The 19,401-nt window shown below is 51.2% G+C and overlaps 5 protein-coding genes across 5 annotated transcripts; 1 reads left to right on the forward strand and 4 right to left on the reverse strand.

Moving 5' to 3' along the window:
* Nucleotides 1–567: 567 nt before the first annotated feature.
* On the reverse strand, nt 568–1,004 carry EsH8_II_000198 (uncharacterized protein; the record flags this gene model as incomplete). The annotated part of the gene is made up of 3 exons (XM_083263496.1): nt 568–724; nt 788–864; nt 924–1,004. 3 exons carry the CDS (start codon nt 1,002–1,004, stop codon nt 568–570), a joined length of 315 nt encoding a protein of 104 aa, XP_083120818.1.
* A 2,787-nt stretch (nt 1,005–3,791) lies between these two features.
* On the forward strand, nt 3,792–5,996 carry EsH8_II_000199 (HET domain-containing protein; the record flags this gene model as incomplete). The annotated part of the gene is made up of 2 exons (XM_083263497.1): nt 3,792–4,233; nt 4,297–5,996. 2 exons carry the CDS (start codon nt 3,792–3,794, stop codon nt 5,994–5,996), a joined length of 2,142 nt encoding a protein of 713 aa, XP_083120819.1.
* A 535-nt stretch (nt 5,997–6,531) lies between these two features.
* EsH8_II_000200 (uncharacterized protein) lies at nt 6,532–6,983 on the reverse strand (the record flags this gene model as incomplete). Its single annotated transcript, XM_083263498.1, has 2 exons — nt 6,532–6,559; nt 6,616–6,983. 2 exons carry the CDS (start codon nt 6,981–6,983, stop codon nt 6,532–6,534), a joined length of 396 nt encoding a protein of 131 aa, XP_083120820.1.
* Nucleotides 6,984–10,153: 3,170 nt separating this feature from the next.
* Nucleotides 10,154–14,836, reverse strand: EsH8_II_000201 (ankyrin repeat domain-containing protein; the record flags this gene model as incomplete). Its single annotated transcript, XM_083263499.1, has 5 exons — nt 10,154–10,360; nt 10,993–13,958; nt 14,029–14,190; nt 14,259–14,671; nt 14,727–14,836. The coding sequence occupies 5 exons, from the start codon at nt 14,834–14,836 to the stop codon at nt 10,154–10,156; spliced, it is 3,858 nt and encodes a 1,285-aa protein (XP_083120821.1).
* A 1,978-nt stretch (nt 14,837–16,814) lies between these two features.
* Nucleotides 16,815–18,513, reverse strand: EsH8_II_000202 (aldehyde dehydrogenase domain-containing protein; the record flags this gene model as incomplete). Its single annotated transcript, XM_083263500.1, has 4 exons — nt 16,815–16,954; nt 17,015–17,903; nt 17,966–18,365; nt 18,452–18,513. The coding sequence occupies 4 exons, from the start codon at nt 18,511–18,513 to the stop codon at nt 16,815–16,817; spliced, it is 1,491 nt and encodes a 496-aa protein (XP_083120822.1).
* Between the last annotated feature and the right edge of the window lie 888 nt (nt 18,514–19,401).

Genomic DNA, 19,401 nt, shown 5'->3' on the forward strand with positions numbered 1-19,401 from the left:
TAAAATCCAGTCTACTACATCCCTAAAAAACAACAAATCGATAACTGTTAAGTGTTCTTACAAGCGAGTTGCGGGCCCCATCTGTACATCTCGTGTATTCATGACAGGTGGATGAACATCTGGCATGTCTTTTAACAAGTAAGAACAGCGCCGTTAGCCTGGCAGCCAGGAACCCTGTATGCCCACTGTATTATTGTTAGTAGGAACAAAGATGTCAGGGACAGAAACTTATTGGAAGACTTACGTTTTCGAAGCCACCATCGCCGCGGCGGGTGAAAGTAGAACCTCTTCCAAACACAACAACATCGAAGCTGACAAATGTTAATATACCCCACACACTTAGGTTATGTTTGTGCGAGGGGAGATTGAATACCTGACGTTCGATCCAAGCTTGGCATTGTAGCTGACGCTTGTAACAAGTAGGGCCGGGGCTCCAGTAACAACGTATCCCACATTGCAAACCACGACACTGAGGCCAGGGTGCTGTTGGGAGACCTCCGCGACTGTGCGTTGGGTGAAGGTTCTGCGTTTCTGATGGATCATTAGCAATGTGGCGGTGTTCGGGGACTAGGGTAGACGAACGGCAAGATCGCCTTCAATCATCTTGGCGATCAAGTTGTTGACTTGGCTGACGATTTTCAAGATAGCAGTGGCAGCAGAGCCTGTGTTACCAATTTTGGGGACCGGTCCTCCAGGCTTTGGCATGTTGATATCTTGACGAGCGCTGTAAAGATGTTAGTTCACTTGCCTACAATTGAAGAATAGTTTAAGGGGTTTATCAGCTCACATGACATCTCTCTTGACGGCCGTGATGACCTGACCAACGTCGACTGATCCGGTGTCGCTAGAAACAACGACGCCTCGCTGAATGGATTAGTGGACTTTCTCGGTAGAAATAGGTTTGGATAGCCTCTAAAGCTCACCTCAGCAATGTCGACGGGGCTGGACATGCCGAATGATGCGAAACCAATGACGCTGGCAGTAAGAATATTCTTGAAAAGCATCTTGAAAGTTTTTTTGGTTGAGTTCGAAAAGATGAATGTTGGATATGCAACTGAAAGTGGAGATAAAATGAGTGTGTATAGAGAACGTGAAAGCGAATGTGATGATAATGAGAGTGATGATGGAATTAGAATGTTGTGGGAACAATAGAGAGTTCTTATACCTTTTCCATCTACAGATGTTCTGTGATCTTTACTGTCAAGTGACCCACAAGATTAAGCAAAGCATACGAATTTACAAAATATTCATCCAGGTGCTCAAGCTGACACTCATTGCAGAGCTATACTGAATCAGAGTTTAGACTATCTTCTACATTAAAAGCTATATTAGATTAACAATACAGTATCGGCTGCTAGTCAGGCTTGTGGCTTTGCGGTGAGTTAGCAGCTTGGCATCGACTATACGCGACTCACGTTCGGATGATCCCGTATGTAACCATGGTGTGGATAGAGTCTGAACATATCGCCAAGACGCAAATGAAAGAGGCTTTTGTGGACCTTACGGAAGCTGCCTAACCAGCCTGTAACTCTGGACCACTTTACATCCCCATCATAGCTATTGCAGAGGCTATTTACCCAACTCCATCCTGTACGTAAGTACAAGTTCAAAAGTGCGGCGAATACTAATTACATTCAGTTTCAGCCGTAATAGAAACTTTCAATCACGCAGTACGTTTGGCTACACAGCAGCATGCTTCTAAGTTATGATTGAATTGCAGCGTTGCAACCAGGCGCACAGCCTCGGCAACTCCGCAACTTGGTGTTTGGGAGTGTTCCAGATCGTAAAAGCGGCTCCCAGGTGCTTTTATTGGAGCATGACATATACGGAGCGTATACACTGCCCCAGTTCCAATAATCTTGTGTTAGATTTAAACCTAGCGTTAGTTGTCCAGAAGTGGAAGTTGAGGCATATCGTCCGATAGTAACCGGTTGAGCGGTTCGTGAACTATCACAGGGATGTGAAAGAACCTAAAAACTCATTTTTGGCAGCCATCCATATTAAACATCATGAAAGCCCTACCGGTATCCATTGTTGCGGTCTTTGGCCGGCCGATTTGAGTCAGAGTTCTCCGGGACCTACTCTGGTCTACTGCTCATGCCTGACCGCCTCCCAATTTCATTCTGTAATCTTGGCATGAAAAGAAACAGCTCTGTAAGCGTCCAAATTGGACCCGGAAACATCAGAAACTGAACATTCACGACAGCCACTAAAATAAGGTGGCTAACCAAATACGAAGCCGTAGCGTTTCTTATTTGTAGCGAATATTGAAGACATAGAGTAGCATGAATAAGTATGTCGCCGGTCCAAATATCTCCTGTATGCTTGTCTCTCTTGCAGGTGTGCCATCTGCCTCCAAATCGCCTGCACCGTCCCTCCACCACTTGCACAGCGGCATTTCGAAGCCTGTAAATTTTAGCTGTTGAGTATCGCACTTACACCTATGCATCCTTTTAGGCCTAGAATCCAAAAGGCCTTCGAAGGGTTTTAGCTACCCTAGAGAACCCAGCCATCATCATCAGCGGCATTTGAGTCCTAAACGCAGCCGTTAGCATCAGCAGTATTTTGGTCCGCCTCATTTCACAAGAAATGTTTATTTAAGTCGGAAGCCGTACGGTAGCCGGTGGGATACAGTGTCGCCCTACTCGTTGCCTGTGCTAACTTGTCTTTTGGAAGGCTGAAACCATTAGCGCCGTTACTCTAAAAGTCAGAATTGTGGAGTATACAATACGCCTCAAGCCAGTGGCAAATCAAGCATTCGAGGTGACCTGAGAATTTGGTGCACTTCTACAACTTTTAGAGAATATAGCCAGCCAGACCGAATCATCCACATGATATGACGACGCAGACGGCCATAAGTCTATTCATGGTGAATTAGTTAAATTAGCCTTGAGTTTCACCAACATGTTCATTACAGATACGGAGACAAATGCTACCGCCCACTGAATTAGACCGACATCATTAATGTGCTCGGGCACCATTTGAAGTAGGCTCCTGACTCTTCTTTTTTCCTTTTTTCTTTTCTTTTATGTCATGAGGCTATATTAATTTTTACACTCTCTATACGGACTGCTTGGACCCACACGGCATGGTTTGCTTGTCCAGGTGCTGTCTAAAGGAGTGTTGGACTCGCGTTGGAGAGGCACATCTTTTCATCAGAAATGCTGTGCATGTATCTGTATTCGCCAAGGATGCAATTCTTAGCTTGGGACATAGTGCCCTAGATTATTCTTCTCTTGTAACGGCGATGATTCAACTACTGCCATGATCTGTTCGTGTACTCTGGACAGTGTCGTGGCGAGTTTCAAGGCTATCGGCGTATGAGCATTATTTTGAGGCTTGGGTACATCTCTCATGCATATCATCGAGAAATAACGTGTTCAGTATTTTCGATTTAAAAATCTCAGAATAGATGCTTGATTCGCTTTGAATGGGTTCCTCGAAGTTCAGGTTGTAAGCCGGTGGCAGGTTATACTTATTGCACAGGTGGTGCGCGACTTGTTATCGAAAATCCTCGTTACAGTTATCATTCAGATCAATTTCATTGCGATTTGATTAGACTCAAATGCAGTCCAAGAGGCTTGAACCCCCATGTAAGGGAGGTACCGGTAGCTGCATAGTAGTTAAGCTGCTTTGAGACGACTCTATTGGTTCCTCAAATGCTACTAAAGCTCCCAATGAATACTAATTACAACATGGTAACCCCGCTCGCTCAGTATCCCTGCACTCATGGTCTTGGACTACGATCTGACGCACATATCCTTCCACAGAAACACCCAGGGCATCTCATAATGCTATGCCAGGTTTGTATCGGTGCGATTCACTGGCGCAAAGGTTGGGTACGCAACGATCGCGATGCCATAGATCCGCATATCTTGCTTGCACATCACGGATCGGTCGGTAGCCTTGAGTCGTCTGCCCGCAATGCTTGTGAAGTATGCTACCCATTCTGGTCCCAGATTGACGAAGAAAACCAGTCCAAACTGAGAGATTTTGATCTCCAGTGGACCTCTCGGCACGACGCAGCCAAAACTGCTAGGCTGCCGGGGCAGACGCTCCACGACTTCACAGGCCTTGTTACGATATGCGCCATCGTCAATATCGGCCGAGAAGAGGAGGTGGAATCTGCCGGAATGGACCTGTTGGTCTCTGTGACCTTTGAGTCGGATTTTCGCGACGAAATACCTTCCCTGAAGGACACATCCGGTACATATATGGTGCTGAGAGGGCTTGGTTAGTTCACGCTGCGCGACCACTGCCGTAATCACGACGTCCTCTAATATTTGAGTGCACAAGACAAAGATTTGGAGAAGATGACTACATTCTCCAGTACCAACACAGAATCTGACGAGTCATGGAGTAAAGCCATAACATGGATTCAAGATTGCACCTACGGCCACCTTGCTTGCAACGTGGAAACGAAGGCTGGGTCGTGGCACCCCACCCGTCTACTCGACCTAGCTGCCCCCAACTCGAACCCAGACGTGTTCCGCATCGTGGTTACTTCCGAACACCAAATTGGTCCCGATGAGCGATACACGACATTGAGTCACTGCTGGGGTTCCGCGCAGTTTCTTCAACTCAAGAAGGCCACGTATGACGAATTCAAGAAAGGTGTGAAGCTGGACAGACTTCCGAACACTTTCCGAGGGGCCATTCAAGTAACCAGACGACTCGGCGTCCGATTCCTTTGGATTGACTCCCTCTGCATCTTACAAGATCGGGATGACCTCTCCGACTGGCTGGTGGAGGCAGGACAGATGCACAAAGTTTACTCGCATTCTTATTGCAATATATCCGCAGCAGGAGCCCAGGATAGCTCTAAAGGTCTCTTCTTTGAAAGAGATCCGTGGGTAAGCCATACAGGCGATGTGAGCATATGTGTGGAGGGCCTTGGACTTTCAACGGACAACGACTACATGGATTGCAGCATTGTGGACTTGAACTTTTGGGACAATGGTATCGGCCAATGTCCCCTCAACAAACGGGGATGGGTCTTGCAGGAACGCCTGCTTGCCCCTCGCGTTTTGCATTTCGCCAAAGACCAACTATTTTGGGAATGCAGGGAGCATGCAGCCGCCGAGTGCTATCCCGAGTCGCTTCCCAGGTCGTTGCGCAATGGCACCCCTGCGAACTTTAAGAGACTCGACCCAAGCACGCGTAGTACAGGCTTTTCCAGGCAAGAGGAGAGTTCCACTGATCCCATGTTCTACTATCGAGTCTGGAATTCGGTTGTAGAGGAATACTCAGACACCCGTCTTACCAGGAGTGCTGATAAGCTGATCGCTCTATCAGGCGTTGCGAAGCGTTTTGCGACGCAGATCAACGACACGTATGTTGTGGGAATGTGGCGAAAATACCTGGCAAGCAGCTTGCTGTGGAAGGTTGATAATCAAATTCAGATTGACGGATCGCCCTCCACACGCCCAGCAACCTACAGAGCTCCATCTTTCTCGTGGGCCTCGGTAGACGAGAAAGTCATTGCCGGAACGCCAAACGATGCTGATTTACTTATCGATGTGGTTAGCGTCCATCTAGAACATGTATCAGGTGACACAACAGGTCTTGTGAAGGGTGGATATCTCGAGCTCAGAGGCCAAGTCAAACCATTTGAGATGGTTGTCAAACAGATCCTTCAACTCCAGCAATTCTTCTTAAAGGTGGATGGCATCATTGTCAAAGACTCTCAGAAACAAGACTGGGATAACGGTCCGCTTGTGCACTTGGATGTTAGCCAAAAGAGCTTCGACGATGAGAACAACGCAAAAACACTCTACTACATCCCCGCTCAGAAGCAGAGAACAGCTAATGAACACGTGTCATACTTGTTGCTGGTTGCCCTGGATGATGACAGGAACAAATTCAGGAGGATTGGGATAGCTGTAACCGCTGAGGCTACAGAGATCGAAATCCTCGACAGGCCAACACGCAAATTAAAGAGGCCAGGGACGGAGTTTGACGGCAATGATGACTTCCAAACAATCAGAATATTCTGACGCTGATTTGATATCTTACCTATTATAGAAAATGATGGACACTGCTACTTATAGTCGAACTGCTTTCCATGCCTCTGTCACATAACGACAACTGGTGGCGGCTGCAGGGCATAGGGTTCCAACCACAAGTTGCGGGTTTGACAGAGTCGGTATAAAGCAACTCCCCAGATGAGCCACGAAGTTTCGATATTAACTGGAATTATCACAACTGTGAGGTTCAAGGGCTGTCTGGAGGGTCTAGTTAAAGACATAGGGGAATGCTGCAGCACGCATGGTCCATAGAGCAGTGAGACTTGTTGGTAAATAGTGTGATATTCATGCTACATGACACGAAGTGTGTGATTATGATAGCTTCTCTCGTTTGAGACCGATCTTTCGAGAGCCCTCCACAAAAGCAGAACGAATGTAAAAATGCAGGTATGTAAACTTTCAACAACTTCGCACGATGCCTCAGCGTAGGTGATCAACCGCTTAATTCCTCTTGACTCGTCGCGTGTTTGATTCGCCGTACCCCAAGTTGTTCTCTGCCTGTCCTTTAGCAGCGCTCGTTGTTCGGGTCGACGCTGGGCAGATTTGTTAGTTTTAAAATTAAATGCTTGATTTGCATCGAAAAGCTTACCGGAATCGCCATCCACTGACGTCGTGCTCGCTGCCGCGGTTGCAGTTGTTCACCTCATTCTGGAGGCGCAGGGTGCAGTCCTTGTCGGCCAGGTCAAACCCGGTGTTCTTGTTCAGATTTCCAACGGACATTCTGATGACCTGGGTGCCGGAGATAGTGACACAGGCAGACTTGTACTCCCCGGGCTTGAAGTAGCCCTGGAAAGCCCCGGCCTTGCCGTCATATCCCTCGCAGGCTCTCTTAATGTGGTACTTCGCGTCGTTTTTGTTCTCGTAAGTCGCACCCGTCTGGAAGCACGTGGCTGAGGCTGTTTCGATGCCGACGGCCATGAGGGCGATAAGAGATGTCAGAACAGTGGTGATCTTCATGTTGATGATTGGGAGTCTTGGGGTTTCTGAAAGAATGAGGAGTTGGCGTTGTTTGAGGACTTGAAAGTTTGTTGCTTTGATTGAAGGTAGAGAGTGAAAGGTTTCGATACAGGCCGGCAAGAGTGCTCTCTTTATAGCCCATTGTCAGCTCTTATGATCATGTCATGGGTGCAATAGAACGCACGGATCAGACGAGGCAGATCTGTCACTCATGCCATTTCTTGAGATACTTCGATTTACTCGATTCGGCAATCATTCTTCATCGTCACTCGGAGATCGAAGTCATCCTTCAACAGGCGGCGCTTAAGCTGACGAAATGATTTTGCAACTAGTTGACAACTTGCCCATTGCGGATGTAATGCTGCCTTAGTGCCATAATGACGATGGCGGCTAAGCAGGGGGATTCCTCTGAAGGTCAGCCAAGACGCACGCTAGATCACGAGCAATGAGAACTAGAACGGGGGCGCGAAGGATGATGAGCAACTTTTGACCACAGTATACGAGGTGGAGCTCACTCGGGTGGACATTAAGGTAAGCAAGCCAGGATAGAGACCACGGTTTACTTGAGCACAGCCTCCTGATGATTTGCCTACTTGGGTCCTGTCTAGAACAAGACACAGATACTACGCGAGAGAATGTTCCAAGGTCCCTCAGTTTGCACAACTCAGTAGAGTATATCCATGAAAACTTGAATGGCTTTGTTTCTCAAGAGGTATGGCGCTCGCGTAAATGTAAGATTGCAACGTTGTGAAAACTTAATCACTAGACAGCCCCACTGAACCAAATGTTCTTAAGTTTAAATCAACTAAGACATATCCGAACCTCGGCCACTCCAGACTCACCCGCACATCCACCGCTCGCTTATCATGTTGTCATTATGCCACAATAGGACTGAGGGGCCGGGGGAAAAGTGGACTGTAGCCTAATTCGGTCATTGCAGGTATATAATACATGTTGTAACACAATTTATCCACGTAAAAACTCCAATCGAACAAGAGTTAAAGTCGTGTCAAAATTGTTATAATACGAGGGGTTTTACCGGGTGGTGTCACAAGCGGACAACCAACTGCGCCACAAAGCAAATGATTCGATAATGACAACTATGTATTATTATCTCCTGTTCTGAGGCTATTGGTATCACAGGATACCCGTACGGGTGGTAAATCAACGTAGTAAATTCAAGTTGGCAATGCGGTTCTATTTTGTTTATCGATGGAAAAGAAAGTGAGAAGGTTGGCAGCAGGAGCAGCGAAAATATCGTTGGTAGCCGGAAGGGGAATCTCCAGGTTCCGCTGCCGCGGCCGCCTGCTGCCTGCTGCCTGCTGCTGACCGCCTGCCGCCCGTATTCTGGCTGGGTAATTGGGTAATCTAACAGAGGCTGTTTTGCGTTATATAGTTATGCTGCACATTGGCCAATTGTGTTGATCGTAGCAAATACGTTGCAGCAGCTTGCTCCCAGTGATCGTACCACTTCGGGTAAATCATGTGGCAATCAGTGGCATGGAAGGGTTTGGAGGATTCACTTTCCTATTATGCAGTAGCGGAATTGCTGGCGTGGCATTCAACCGTCACACCAAGATGTCTCGGGGGCTCCCTGTTGTCATGGCAAGCCGGCAGGCAATTTCGGGGAGTCCCGTAAAAGCCTACTCTGGCCACCATGTCTTCGGCGTCTTGGTGAGGGAGGCAATACTTAAATAGACGGCTCTGTAGCTCTCTGATAACTTCCTTTTGCTTGCCATATAGAGGTTGTGCGCACAGTATTTGGGGGCAGCTTCATGTATCCACGCTCGCAAAAGTGAAGAGTAGGCTACATAGATTGCTGTCGAACCATATCAGCGGCTGCCAGTCATGGAAAACAATGAGGGGTTACAGGGCGTTCTTTCTGCAACTAATAAGTGCAACACGGTATGGTCAGATCAAAGTCAGACTCAATAGTTATCAATTGATCCAATTGAGCTGAGGGCCTGGATGTAAGCTGAGACTAATCAGGCTTTTGTATCATGCGGATAAGGAATCTCAAAACAATCATCACTAAAGCCATACGTTACCAACTGTATCGCTCTCAAATTGCAGAAGCCGGTATAACCACAGGATAAACACCCTCAACACAGACTTGGGGTTCTACATCCCATTGTTTGACAGAACTGGCAATCATGCTAGTCCACCTGTATGTATCTGGCCTTTCTTTTCTTCATGAAATAAGGGGATGGTCTAATTAGAGGTTAGTGTTGGAATCGCAGGTTACCCGTACGGGAGTAATCGAACGTAATCAAAGGATCAAACTGGTACTGTATTCTTCTGTATATCTTGTGTTTTTGTAGAAGAGTAGGTAGGTTGACAGCAGCAGCAGTAGTGAAGATATCACTATTGGCAGCCCGGAGGTTGGATCTCCCGGTTCCGCTGCCGCGGCCGGCTGCTGCTGCTGGCCAGCTCCCTGTATTCTGGCTGAGTAATCCAACAGTAACTACTTAGCTAACGATTGCCATGTACTTAAATACTTCGTTTTTCTCAAACGCAGTTGTGTTTTTATACATTAGTCAAAGTTATTCCATGTCAAGAGTAGTAGTTAAATAGTTAGGATCTCTCTTCTTTCTTTTATTTTATTTTTTATTTTCCCCATAACCACCATTCATTTGACCTTTCCCCTTACATTTGCTTATAATTATTGCTTTCCGCTTTAAGCCATGTGGCCTTCAACATATAAGTCTAGTAGCCATAATCTCCTTGGAATTTCTGCTCCACATCCGGATTTCTGGCCAGAGATGGCTTCGTCCTCAAAAGCAGCGTTCAACTGCACTCTTTTCTTAGTGAACCAAGTTTAAGACTCGTCTTGCACCGGGATGGAATATTAATTTTAATGTTGCGGAACAATTGGTCAACATGTTTCTTTCCCATGGGAATCTCCAAGGGTGGGTTCGTCTCAGCAAACATAAAGGCGCCGGAGTTAAGGACTACGGCGGAGATGTCGAATCTATCTAGCATCTAGGCAGTTCTTGTATGTATAGTGTGCCACTAGATCACCAGAAATACACATGACGTTTAGAACGCCTTCCGCCTTGCCAAAGTTCGCAGCACTGAGTATGAATTTATCACCTACCTACCGAGAAGTTGCTTCCAGGGTGTCACAGTCACTTGAAATTATCCATGCTAACGTTGAGATTAGCCGTTTCCTATGGTTCCAGAGCCTGAGCTCCGAGCCGTAGCTCCGAGCCGTTGAGAGAGGTTGGTAGCGCCGTCAGGAGTATCCAAAACTCTGCGGCTATTAAGCGAATGTTGATACAGCTCGTCGATGTTTTCGTGATTGCCATGTGGCCGAGGATGGCGTTGATAGCAGAGGTCCTCGAGTCGGAGGGTGTATTTGCACAATTAGCGTTGTGCTATTGCTTGTGGTTTCTATGTCTATAGTAGAGCGCGCTGGAAGTGACGCCCCTGCCCAATAGGCCGTTAAACCAAAAGATCCGCCAGTGCTTGTACACTTACGGACGGGACTGTCACATTGCCCATATAGGCTGGGCACGCTCTTCTTGACATAGATAACCGGATAATAGTACCAGAAGAGCAAACGGCTTTTACAGAGTATATCAATTTCTTCCTTCTTAGTCGCCGCTTAGGAGCTAGTATTCCCGGCTAATGCGCTAGCCTGTTTGAGTATTTCGGCAGCCTTTGGCTTTCCTCTCTCGATGGCCAGCTGAAGAGCTGTTCGTCCTTTCTCATCTCGCTTCTCCATATCGACGCGAACCTCGTTTCCCCCCACAGGCCGGTTACACAGCTTGAAAACAATGTCATCTTTGTCGTGTAAAACAGCCAAGTGTAGTGCTGTCCAGCCGTAGTTGTCTCTTTCATTCACATATCCAAATAACTCCTCCACGGCCAACCAGTGTCCTCCTATCACAGCCCAGTGTACAGCTAGTCGACCGTTAAAATCTTTGGCTTTCCACGGGATGTGTTCAAGGCCGTGGATTATCCCCCGATAGCCCGGCTCGCTTGTTTTATTGAAGTGCCAGAGTACCGCGTCATTTCCTTCGCCTGCTGCCACATGCAGCGGGGTCGCGCCATTCGAGCCCTGGATATCGAATGTTGCGCCTTTATTAGTGAGTGGAATGATGATGTTGTCATCGCCATAACCGCAGGCGTAGTGAAGTGCTGTGTACCCGCGGAAGTCTCTGGCCCCGACGTCCGCCCCATTGCTGACAAGATGTTCAACCATCGTCCTGCTTTTTGATCTAGCAGCATGATGGAGGGGCGTCGAGCCGGAAATATCCGGCTGGTTGATCCAGGGAAGGGCTTTGCTAGACTTTCCATCCAACCTCATCGCGTCTCGATGTAGAGCCGTGACGTTAAAGTAAGATGGGAAGTGGTTGGATAAGTCTGGCGGGTCCTTGCGCAAGCGCCAATCCAAAAGCTTGTTCGCGTGATACCTGTGACTCAACCGCCCCTCGGGCTTCCATACTGAATGCTCTGGGTCGTTGGGTATTAGAGATGGCAATCGCCTGAGATAATCCAGGAAGGCTGTGTCCCTATCTAAGTGGCGGTATAGGGTTTCTAAATCGTCAAAAAGGTCGCTGCTCTTGAAAATCTCCAGACAATTTAGCAGTGACGTTCGATGTTTTTGGAAGTGCTCATAGTCTCGACCCGAGTTCCTGCCTTCAACGTTCATTAACCAAAGTTCATCTTGGGCATCTTGAGCATGCTCCACCGAAAACACGAAAAGGTGCTGAAAGAAGCCTCTCCCAAGCTGCGCCGGCTTCGAATTCTGAAGCTCATACAAGTCAAACACTTCAAGGTATAGTGCCTCCCAATCTTGCGCTTTGCGGGCTTCGATCTTTCTCTCGCATAGAGATTGGAAAAGCGGATATGGCGGCGGCAGTTTGTCCCAGAAGCTCAGGGGCACCATGACGCTCAGGGCAACTTCGTGCTCAAGACCAAGCTCAAGGTTGACGAGGACGTCGATGAGGTCGCGCAAGTGTTCGTTGCCCAAGACACAGAGACGGGTGTCTTTTCTTAACACATTGCGCCATGTGATTTTCGTCAGGGCGGTTTCAATCTCCGTTTTGCCTCTCACGGGAGTTTTTAGCGTCTTCGCGACAGAGCAGAAGAACGAGAAGAGAAGATCCTTCGCGTACAGGAGGTCAAGGGTCTCTTGTGTATCGATAGCCCAATGTACCTTCTCAGCCATGCCAGGTCTGAGCCCTGGCACAGAACGCTTAATGGTCCAGAAATCGCGCTCCCCAGCTTGATTCCCTGAGATGATCTGTTTCTGTGGGTTGAATCCGACCACCCTGCTCTGCTGGAACGTTCTTACCGCATGGTACATTCCGAAAGGATCTCCATCTGAAAGACGGCATTCAGTTATATTGAACACTGACTGAAAGGCCTTTGGGGCCCACAGTGTGAGGTCCCGAACCATCTGGTCTCTCATCTCGTTGTTCGCCGGACAGAGAATCCTCAGGCTGGCGGGATGAATCTTGTTGCGGAGCCAACTATCATTTTCGGAGTTGACGTCTAAACTTTCGGCACCTTTGTTGAGCTCATTCTCTTGGTCTGCTCCCCTAACAGTGTAGGTCCAAAGCGATAAAGCAGCATCCAAGTCGTCCACCATGACTCTCCAAGACGACCCGTTGTAGGCTAATCTGAGCTGGAACGCCATCGTTGGATCGGACCCTGGAGTTGGAATCAAGCCATCATGAAGGGTGTCGATGTTCCACACAAAGTCATCACAGCCTGCATTGCCAGTGCCATCGGGAAAGAGAACCGACAAAGTCTGCTCCATTGCTGTTGCAAGGTTCAGCGCTATCTTGGATGTCTCTCTCTGGAAGTTGGCGAGCTTGGAGAGCTCTCGTCGCACATCCAACAGTCGTGACTGAGACCGAACATGCCCCTGGCCAGCTTCGACGGCCTCGAATGGATGGTATTCGGAGTTGCCGCCGGTCACAACAGCCCAAGTCCCAAGGCTACTGTGTCGACCAGCCTGCAAATCCCCATTAAATCGTCTCAGCGAGCGGGGCCCCTTCTTTTCTGTTTCTGTTTGATCATCGCTAGGAGGCCTCGGCTGCTTGGCCTTGTCTTGGGTTTGGGATGAGCCGTTTGTTCCCGAGTCGCGTCCCTCCATGATCAGCTTCCAGGCCAACCAATCGATCTCGAATCCGGAGATGAGCCTTGCCTTCTTGAAAGAGCCCGCGAACCCGAACCCGGGCCGAACCAGCGCTCTTGCTATAGTCATGACGCCAACAGCACCGAGCTGCGCCAATGACGCGGCCGCATTCATGGCTCTGAGGCCAACGAACTGGATCACAAACCCGACAATGCCGAGGAAAACACCGACGACCACCTCGACGTGCAGCGTCTTGTTTTTCGCCCCCTCTCCGTAGTGCTTTCCACGGCGGGACGTAAGGATCACAGTGCGCGGCGAGGACGGGTACGTGGCAAACGACTCAAACACCTGGTCGCTCACAGTCTGCGCCTTTTGCAGCCAGTAAACATGGATTCGATAGTCCCCGCCGGGTTTGTAGCGTTGCTCGTGCGTGCTTCCCTCGACGACATGGGCACACAGGAGGAGGCCCGCGACCAAGCTCACGGTGCCGCTGACGGCAAGCGGGAAGGCGTGTTTGGGGACGGCCTTGTCCTCCTTTTTGAAATCGCCCCGTATGTGTGCGGGATAGGTGATGATGCCGAAGAACGCCACGACGGCCAACTGCAGCAGGATCCCCAGGACCGCGACAAACCTGATGCCCGTGCGGTTCCTGCTTTCCAACAGGTTCAGGGAGATGTTGGGTGCTTCGGGGCCAGTATTTCGAATGACGACCATGGAAGGGGCCTGGGCAGCCTCCTCGGCAGGTCCGTCTTCGGAGCTCTCGCGAGAAGGCGCGCCAGTCTCTGCTGGGGACTGGACAGCGGCCTTGTCCGGGGGCAGGCTGGCGGGCGGTTGAGAAACATCTCCCTGCTCCATTGAGATCTCTGGCGATGTCGGCGGGTCACCTGTTGCTCAAGTCCCATCAGCGAAACGCCATCAACACATGGGAAGTCCCGCCACCTTCAGGAGGCTTACCTTTGCCTCGACGGAACCAGGGGCGAATCCGCCTCACGTTGCTTTGCGTGACTGTGGCGCTTACAGTCGACGAAATGCCCTCATCGCCAACCACGGCTGCTGAAGCTGCGAGCGTGGTGTTGGGGACCTGCGTTTGGTTTTCGGGCTTCGGGTCTTTGGCTCCTTTTCTAACTGTCAACATCTCGCTTCCGAGTGCCCCGGAATGGCCTCCACATACAAAAAAAAAAAACGTCGGGCACCCCTACCTTCTAGTAACAGTAGTCCGTCCTTGATCGCTTGCTCCAGCGTCTTGAACTCGATTCTCCCGCCCTTCTTCCCATCTGACGCCGTCGTGCCCGCGGGGACCAGGCAGATGTACTCCCACACGGGAGCCAGCCCCGGACACCTCACGATGCTCTCGCCGTTGTACAACTCGCAGACCTCGCGCGAGGTCGAGGACATGAGTTCCATCTCGGCGACCGAGGTGTTCTCCGTCGCGCGGCCGATGACGGCCTTGAGCCGCATCGGCCCGCCCACGCGGATCGCGCTCACGATGATGGTGATGATCCCCAGCGGGGCCATGGCCAGCGCGATGCAATCCGCCCACCCCAGCGACTGGCTCATGAACTGCATCGTCGCGCGTTCGCCGAAGAGCGCCAGGACGCTGCGGGCGGGGTCAGCGGGACGGTCGGACGGAGCGTGGGAAGTGGGAAACTCACGGCGCGAGGTCGGAGAAGAGGTTGTTGGTGAAATCATCCAGGGGGCCGGCGCGCGCCGAGGCCACCAGCGAAAACAGAACGAGGCACCTCCATGTCAGCCGATGCGCCATGTCGGGCTGTTGAGCGGGTTGCGGATTGCAACACACGCGGGTGGCTTGACGGAGATGGGACCCGGCTCGTCTGATTCGCCGTTGCTGCGATTGGGGCGGGTGGCTGGGGCTCCTTGAAAGGCTCCTAACCATTGAAAGTCGGACGCAGCCCTTGAAAGCGAAATACAAGAGGGATTCTGCGCCTTATAGAAGTCTATGAATGTTGGAGCCGGGCAAGGCTGGCGGCCCAAGGCCCGGGGTGCATGCAGGGATGCTGACCGGCTTGGGCCGACAGCGTGGTGATTGGCTCACCGAGGCAACATTTTCCTTATTTCGAATGATCTCTCCTTGGCAGCTGAGGGAGCGAGCTCTGATGGGTTGGTGGAATTGGTGTCATTGGCCAAAATGACTGAGAATCTGCAAGTCCTCCCTGCAGGCGTTCTCAGCTACCTCCTACCACGCGGGTGACACAGATGTCAGCACTCAAAACCTTGTTAGACGGGAAACATCTAGACCAAGGCATGTTTACTGGAGGACCAGATGTAGAGCTTGCCGTGGCTTTGGCGCGGTATTCTAAGACTGTTCTGCGATACTGCTTCGGTATCCGAGAAGCGAGCATAAGCCAATAGAAGGAAGGTTAAGAGCAAAACGAAGAAAACAGGCCCAAGTCCCCTTATGTTTCCATTCAGACAACGACCTATCAACTAGAAAGTCTGTACGAGATGACAGTCAAGAAACCACGACGTATTCTCCAGGTAGCCAGCGACTGCAGTGTACTCACGTCTTTGACGTCTGTCGCGGGGCCGCCAAGCGCTCCGGATCCCGGGGCGGTCGGTCGAAGACCCACTTGAAGCGCCGTGTCCGGCGCCGAAAGCAGAAGCCGGCTGAAAGGGACATACCCATAAAGCCGTCCGTTCAACGACAATGAGAATGAGTCGCCCTTGCTCTGCTGCTACCAACCCGTTAGGCCCCCACGCGTACGTAATCCCTCGCAACACTTGATCGGCTGCTGTACCTCGTCTGTCTCAGCCACTTGTTAAGCTCAACACATTACCTTTTTTCGTGGACACAAAAGCGCGCACCTGACAGATCAGTAAAGCAATCCGCACTTGGAGCAGACTGGATCAATAGTAAAAATTGGTGTAAAAACACCAATAAAATAATACAGAGACTCGAATTCTATCTTGCGCGGTTTTTCTGGATATGATTTCAGGAGTTGAGGGTACTAACTTGCAGGCAAACAGAATTGGTCAAAAAGATTGTGTAAGTGAATAGGGTACGATGTGCGCATTTTTGTCCACCGGGCGGCAGTCTAGGAGCGCACTCCAGCCGGCTTGCGTCTGAATACGAGGGCCAGTCACATAGAGCAGAACCCATTGGCTTCAAGCCTCTCAACACTCCCGGGACTCATTCGTGTAATCAGGGCGTCGCGACGACGGCAACAGCAAGGTTGGAATCTCGCGCACGACGGGAAATGAATGAGAACAAATCTCGTAGGGCTGTCATCTGGCGAGGGGGTTCTTGTCGCACCCCGGTCCGGCGAATACCCCACCCCCGAGCGTTCCCACTATGTGGCCGAATTCCTTGGTTGTCGACTTGAGGTCCAAGTGAGAAGAATATGTTTATTATCATCACTGCTTCGCTGGAGAGTTCTTCGATTGATCTGATAAGGCACATCTATAAGGCTCGCGTAGGTTTAACAGTGCACCAGCGCACCGCCCCACCCAATGAGATACGAACTGGAGCATTTGATATGATATCATAATGTACAGATCAGCGGGGTTGGTCCTGGAATGCTCCTGGGAGCTCCTCGTGCAAAATATGTAATACTTCAGGCCAACAAGCTGACATCACATCTTGATACAACCACACGGCGAATTTAATTTTAATATTTTTTTAGATGGTATCATTCAACGTGATATTGAAAATTTACATAAAGGTCATGTTACACATTGCGCCAGAGAGCCCCAGTTTTCATTACCTTTCCTGCCAAATTCCCTTAGAAGAGGGGTCCACCGAGACGGATCGCCACCGACTTGTTCTGAGTGTAGTTTGCAAGCGCGGCCTCGCCGAGCTCTCTGCCGATTCCTGATTGCTTGAAGCCGCCGAATGGCACCTGGGCAGTCAACATGTTGTAGCCTGTGGGGGGTTTTGTTAGTGCTGCGGTCTTTTGTGATGAGACAAGGTGATGGAACTTACAGTTGACCCAGACGGTACCGGCCTTGATGGCGTTGCTGACGCGGATGGCGGTGTTGAGGTCGGTGGTGTGGACGGCGGCGGCCAGACCGTAGTCGGTGTCGTTGCCGAGGCGGATGACCTCCTCCTCGTCCTTGAACTTGGCGATGGCGCAGACGGGGCCGAAGATCTCCTCCTTCATGATGGTCATCTGGGGGGTGACGTCGCTGAAGATGGTGGGCTGGATGAAGTAGCCCTTGTCGCCGTGTCTCTCACCACCGGTCACGACGGTGGCACCCTCCTCCTTGCCGGACTTGATGTAGCCCATGATGCGGTCGAACTGAAGCTGGCTGACCTGGGGGCCCTGGAAGGTCTCGGGGAGGAAGGGGTCGCCGACCTTGTTGGCCTCGGCGCGCGCCTTGAAGGCGGCGAGGAACTTGTCGTAGATGCCCTCCTGGACGAAGATACGGGTGCCGGCGCAGCAGCACTGGCCGTGGTTGTAGTAGATGCCGAAGTTGACCCAGGAGATGGCCTGCTCGATGTCGGCGTCGTTGAAGACGATGTTGGGGGACTTGCCGCCCAGCTCGAGGGTGACCTTCTTGAGGTTGGAGCTGGCAGCGGCCTTCATGATCTGGCGACCGACAAGGGTGGAGCCGGTGAAGGCGATCTTGTCAACGTCCATGTGGGCGGAGAGGGCGGCACCGGCGATCTTGCCGAAACCGTTGATCAGGTTGAAGACACCGGGGGGGAAACCGGCCTCCTTGACGAGGGTGGCGAAGACGAGGGCGGACAGAGGGGTCTGCTCGGCGGTCTTCATGACGATGGTGTTACCGGTGGCCAGAGCGGGACCGATCTTCCACGACAGCATGAGGAGGGGGAAGTTCCAGGGGATGATCTGACCGCAGACACCAATCTAGTAGGGGGAAAATGTCAGCTTTCGGTCCGGGGTGATCATGATAGGGACGGGGAACTTACAGGCTCGGAGCGGGTGTAGTGGAACATGTCGGGGGCGACATCAATGGTCTTGCCCTCGATCTTGTCGGCCCAGCCGCCATAGTATCTCAGACAGGCGATGACGGCACCGACATCGCCCCTGGCCATGGAGATGGACTTTCCGTTGTCCAACGACTCGACGGAGGCGAGCAGGTCGGTGTTCTTCTCGGCGAGATCGGCGAGCTTGTTCAGGAGGACACCGCGCTGGCTGGGAGTGACCTTTCTCCAGTCACCCTCGAAAGCCTTGCGGGCGGCGGCGACGGCAATGTCGACATCCTTCTCGGTGGCCTCGTGAACGGAGCAGATAACCTCCTCGGTGGAGGGGTTAATGACCTCGAAGGTCTGCTTGTCAACACCCTCAACCCACTCGTTGTTGATGAAGCTGGAGACGGCAAAAGTCAGTATCGAAACGGTATGGCAGGGGCGCGGAGGGCAAGAGCAGAATCAGAGGCAAAAAAAAGCACATACAGTCCGGTAGGCTGGGTGTAGGCGCCCGTGATCGGGGTCTTGAGCTCGATGGAGAAACCCATTGTGAATGTGTGTGTGGCGTAGGTGGAAACAGACGAAACGAGGTATTGGTATCAAGGTATCACGAAAGAAAGAAAAAGTCGTTTGAATGGGGATTGCGAGTTGAGATGAAAAGTGAGAGAGGGAAGAAAGGAATCCGGAGAGAGCTGGGGACGACAGACTGTATATAAAGCGGGGTACGGGGCGAGGAGCTGGGGGAGAGAAGTCCGACGAAGCAAAGACGGCGAAGTGTTCGGTAGACAAAAATGTTAGAGGCGAGGAGAGGAGGAGGGCATTGTGGGCTTGGCGCAAGCAGCGCAGCCGGGGGAGGGGGTGTGCGGATGGGGGATGGGGGATGGAGGCAGATGAGGGGTGGTCTGCAACGATCCCGAGGGTCTTGTTAGTTAGTGTGTGCGGATTTACAAATGGGCATTGGGTAAGAGGTGCGGGCAACGTCAAACACGGTCACTCAGTGGGCTGGCGGGGTGGGACTGGAGCTCTCCACATTGGGGCCAGACATAGGCATCTATCTGCATGGTGTTCGTGGATGGGACGGGGCAGCGACAATGCTAGCAGGCAAGCCACACAGGTAGGGGCTTGTCTTGTTTTGTGAGCGTGAGGGTGAGTGAATGAGTGAGGCCCTCATGAGGGGCCCTGTCTGTCCGCCACCCCGGTGGGTAGGTGCTAGTGTAGGTAGGTGCCAGGTCCAGACAGATTGGCATGGGCACGGCCAAACCAGGACACACAGACCCGTCTGGAGGACCGGGGGTGAATGGATGCGGGAGGGGGGGAAGGAGGGGCAAGGTGGGAGTGTGGTCGCGCCTCTGATGCAAGGGATGACCAGCTAAACGGGGAAAGGTGGGCGCCGTCTCGGGCCAACGCGTGTGTTCCTCTCGGCCAGCTCGAGACGA

Source organism: Colletotrichum jinshuiense, chromosome 2 (genome assembly GCF_051148585.1).
Source record: "Colletotrichum jinshuiense chromosome 2, complete sequence".
Taxonomy (NCBI): Eukaryota; Fungi; Ascomycota; class Sordariomycetes; order Glomerellales; family Glomerellaceae; genus Colletotrichum; species Colletotrichum jinshuiense.